The sequence below is a fragment of the Alligator sinensis genome, unplaced genomic scaffold, assembly GCF_000455745.1.
Source record: "Alligator sinensis unplaced genomic scaffold, ASM45574v1 scaffold418_2, whole genome shotgun sequence".
NCBI classification, from domain to species: Eukaryota; Metazoa; Chordata; order Crocodylia; family Alligatoridae; genus Alligator; species Alligator sinensis.
In genome coordinates, this window is record NW_005842682.1 from 46,529 (window position 1) to 51,611 (window position 5,083).

Here is a 5,083-nt window from a genome sequence, read left to right on the forward strand (position 1 = left end):
GCCCCCCACACCAGGCTATTTGGCAGCACCCTCCCACCCTCATAGACCAGCCAGCTCCCTTCTCTCAAGCCACTCCCAGTGCCAGTTTTACCAGTGTTCACTGGTACCAGGAACTGTAAAACTAAGTTGGGATGGGGGACAGGGCAGGTGAAATGTGGGGGGTAGGTTTCCTGGCAGGCCAAAATAGCCCCTGGTCCCAATGAATGGGGGAGATTCCCCCCCCCATTCTCCCAAGCCCCACTGATCCCACCAAACCCTCCCACACCCCACCAACCCCCTACAGATCCTGCTTACCACCCCTCCAGTCCCCTCCACACAGACCACTTGCCTCCTGCATACCCTTTAGACACCAAGAAGCAAACCCCTCACCTTAGGCAGATGTACCTGAGATCCACCCCCCCTTAAGGGGGGGGGGAACAAACCCCTCAGTAAGTTACTTACTTAAGGGGATCCAAACCTTTTTTCTTTGAGGTTAAGACTTTTTTTTGCCTAGTTATAGTAGTCTTTCTTCTCACTCTGTTTTGTCCCTCAATTAATTCTTCCCTCACTTTTGCCCATTCATCCCAACCCATTTCTTCTAAGCTTACAGCATATTTCTTCTGAAGTCTTTATCCCAGACAAAAGAAACTATATTACAGGCACTATTGCTGGCAGGACCACCAAATTTAAATCTCAGCTGCACAGATGCTCACTAGCTGTGACTTGCACACCTACTGCCCTGCTCTATGCTTGCTTAGTATCTTATTTTGTACAATACATATAGTGACGCTCACTTGAGTCATGTACTTCAAACACTGTCCCAAGTAGATCCTTGAACCCATAAAAGTTAAACAACTTATCTTCATATCACTGAATCACTTAATATATTCTTCTTTAATATTCTTTCAGTGGTAAAGTACAGTTATGATGCCTTCAAGTTGATCTATCCAAGTCTCTTCTTCCTTACCTTCATGGCTTTCTGAGTTGAAGGTTTATCAAAGGCTGATATTAGATCCACATATGCTCCTGAAATGGCAACTTGTCCAGTTTCTTTCACCTGTTTAAAATACACAAATAACAACATTCAGTGGCTGTTTAGTAAGAAGAGTGATAAAGAGTAAAACAGCTATATTTCACAGCACTTGAGCAATTAGTGCTTCAAATTACAAATCAAAATCACAGAACGTGAAAGGTTCTAACAAGTAGAAAAAACAAAGAAAAAGCAGGCTTGAAGTAAATTAGCACACGCTGCTTTGTAAACTGCCTGAGAACTGAACAATTATATATGCTTTTTTTGCATAAAAATACCCAAATGAGATGATTATTTAAATTAGTGCATACTTTCCATGACAAGAGGATATACTGTACAAAGCACAATATAAGAGCACAGTATTATATTTCAACCCATGTTATGAAGACTTATAAGTATCCATATTCCTATTTTACAAGTGGGAAAACTGAGGCAAAGAGGATGAAGCGCACACAACCACCCCACAGAAGAACTGGGAAAAAGACCAAGGTAAGTCTGAGATTAAATCTCCAAGAGCATGGACTTCTTGATAAAGTGTTCAAAATTATATGTAGATTAAAGAATGGGAGGGTGGACTGCATATTTTAATTACATAAAGTATTTAAAGAGTAAAGAGGCATATTATAATACTACCTAACAAGCTATTTAAGTATACAGTTCTCTTAAAGCAAATCCTTAGGCTTTACTTCTTGGGGATACAGAAAGCTATTTCTCCTGTTTCAAAGACAGCATCAATTTAAGTCACACATCTGACTGTACCTAATATTGATACAAGTGATAGCTAAAGTTACTATATGTGAATGAAAAGAGGGAATCTATTTATCACTTTATTTACTTTATGCATATATGTATTTGCTATTTTATGCACATGTCATTTCAGTTTCCCTGCTTTTGTAAGTCTTTTATGAAGCAGAACAGAAACAATATTTTGAGAAAGAGGAACACTTTTTTTGGAAAAACTATTAAAAGTAACAGAGAACTCACAGTAAGGTGTACTACCCGAAAGTCCTTTTTTTTTTTTCTTCTTTTTTTTAAAGGAGCTCATCCATGCACACAGTTTGCAGTGGTTTAAACTTAGAGGCTAGGGGCAGAAGTTACATAAATTGGTATAAGTGATCAGAAACTGGTTCAAATTTGTAACGCAACAGAAGTTCAATGCACATAAACTGGCCAAAAGCAGTTTAAAATAAACCTGGATAGATATAGTACCAGACTTAACTGATTTAGGTTAAATCAGTTTATTCAACTTCTGTCCCAGATCCCCTCCATATTCAAGTTAGCTCACAGTCCCCTTACAGGGTGGATGGGCCCAAGCTGTTTGCTCCAGTCAAGCAGGGAGGCATGCTCTAGCACCGCCACCCTCCACTCCCCCCGCCCCAAGCTTCTGGCCTAGGCCACTGCAGGTATGAAATCAAAAGTGAATGTCTGTTCACTTGCTTATTGGTTCAATCTACACAGTTTAGACTAACCTGCAAAGAGTGAATCAATTCAGCCTCAGGTTTTGGGTTTTGTGGGTTTTTTTGACTGTCTGTACTTAGCCAGGGTGCTGTTTTAAGTCAATTTAGTTAAACCAGAGTAAAAAATTGTGGGGACACATTTATTCTGGTTAAACCAGCTTTTAGTCCTCATCTACAAAGTTGTTTACTTCAGACTAAATCAAGTTACTACAAGCTGAAAAGACCCCAGTCCATGCAATGTAATTCCTTAGCATGAATTCTCTTAACATCTGATGAAGCCGTTTGTTGGTGGCAACAATTCATACTTCTCTGAACCAGTTAGTCTGTAGGGTGTCACTCTGCCCTACATTCTGCCCTAGTATGAAGTAAATGGTAAAGTACTATAGTGTTTATAATCCTGTTGGATGTAGCAATACTTTCACCTCTCAGTAAATTACTACGTATTCATATAACTGCATTCTGCCAGACCAATTATCATTTTCCTGCTCAGAAGTCAAGTTGACCAGATGTCATTTCCCAATTTAGAAGCTGGCATGCAGTCAGATTTGATCAATTTGTGCTTCTATACCAATGGAGTTCACACAACTATTGCCGTATTCCTGTCTTGTACCATCATGCTTTGCTGGGGCACAGTTAAGGCATCTTACTATGGTTCCAGAACTGTAAGTTCAAGAGCAACTCTGGACTCAATGTAAGCTGTCCCCATTCATCTCACTCTAGCTGGGGAGTCAAAAGGGCCGTTGGATGTGATGCAAATGATATCACCACCTTGGTGCTACTGGGTAGAAAAACCAAAGTGCCCTAAACATACTAGTTAAATGGACCGTTTGACCCGGGGACCAGGAGGGAACCTCAGATATTTTTTAACCATGCCTCATTGTCCACCCAACTGAAGCCATGCAGAGGTTCTGGATCTCTCCTCATCCCTTTAGGAGAGGTGAAAGTTCAAGCAGCCATGGAATTCAAACATTAAAATAGATTTTTGTTAAGCTATTATTAATGGGAGACTGAATGGAGTCACAACCAGGATGCAATGCAGCCTCATCTAACAAAGAAATGGAGATGACTTACCAGAAAGCAAAAGACAACATTTAGACCTCTAACACCACATGTAAACCACTTGGACATATTATGACAACCTGGGACACAGCACTGATCTGTATGTTCCCTCTGACACCAGTAACACAGGAGGAAGACAGGACTGACAGTACACGTAGACAAAACTGCACCTGAAAGCCAGAAGCCAGCATTCTGACAGACTACACTGAGACTTATCTGGTTAACCAGGCCCTAGAGCTCCACCACCATCAAGATTTCCATCCTTGACAGCCTGAGCACTTTCAACAACACTACACTGTAGACTAGTAAGTATCTTCACGTTTGCCTTTAAGATATTAGTATAATATACCCCCTGGCATTTATTTTTTGTTCCTAAAGCTAGACACCACCCTCTGTAGTGAATGCGGGTGAAAAAGATTTTCAAGTTCTGCTTCCCCCACCCCCAGAGTTTTATCCCCAGCAGGCTCAATATGGTGACCCCATAGCCACATGAACCACAGCCCACTCCACACATCCCAGATCACTGTCCCATGTCTCCATCAAACAGCAAGCAAGGCAATTCGAGAAATAAGACCTCACCAGGTACCTCTCCACTTCTACCTGTGCTGCTACATCCCCCTTCCCCTGCACCATCCCAGCCTGTCCCTCACCCCCTGATGCCACCATTTTCATTTTCACTAACTGGCTTTCTTGCCTACATTGCATGCCAGCCTCTGGCTTCTTTACTATCCCTTTCATGCAGGAAGAGCACACACACCAACTGCAGGTGCTTCCTCAGCCTGACAAAGTGCTTTCAACCCAAAAGCTTGCTAAGATATATTTCTCCAACTATTAAGTTGGCCTACTAAAAGATATCAGATTGACCCAAAGAACCTTGTCTGCCATATCCTACAACATATATCCCTAACACTTGTCCCTGGTCAGCTGACCAGAAGGAAGCAGGCCCTGGGCACATCTAAGCCCTAGGGCTGGGACTGGCGGAAGAGTTCTCTGGCAACTGCTAGAGAAGAAGCTCCTGCAGGAAAGGAAAGAAAGGCTGTGTGACAGTTTGGCTGCCTGAGATGCAAGTGATAGTGTGCTGCTTACCTGTCGTTATTTAAACTGGTAGACCAAGCTGAAGCTGTAGGGGAGGAGGAGGTCTCATTGGGGCACACTACCGTGTCATATAGAAGCTCCAGTGCCAGTAAGGGTGCAGTGACAGGGACAGAGAGAGCCCAGCGACAATAGAAGGTAGAGTGACACCAAGACCTCATTATAGGTATGTGCCCGCCTCCGCTCGATCAGGCGCTCTCGGGCTGCTCTAGCCCGAGTGGCCGTTCTCACTGGCCACGGGCTCACGAAAGGGCCCCGGGAGGTGCCTCGGGTGGTGACGGGAGGCCCCCTAACCTCGCCTGCCACGACTTTGAATGTAACTTCAGTGGTGGGGGTCTCCGTTGATGCCGCCTCCCAGGGCGTAGCGCCTTCGATGGGCACTCATGGGGCTCCGACCTCCCCCACACCCCAGCCAATCGCCACCTGCTGCTGCTGGTCTTCTAGTGGCCTTCCTCCCGCGGCCCCC

The 5,083-nt window shown here is 43.8% G+C and overlaps 1 protein-coding gene across 1 annotated transcript in view; it reads right to left on the minus strand.

Annotated features, from left to right (window-relative positions):
* The window catches only part of HSD17B4 (hydroxysteroid 17-beta dehydrogenase 4), a 124,676-nt gene that overhangs the window by 28,209 nt on the left and 91,384 nt on the right, over positions 1–5,083 (minus strand). The window contains exon 21 of the mRNA XM_006033942.3: positions 947–1,036. Coding sequence (XP_006034004.1) covers positions 947–1,036 — 90 coding nt within the window. The remainder of the gene's footprint in view (positions 1–946; positions 1,037–5,083) is intronic.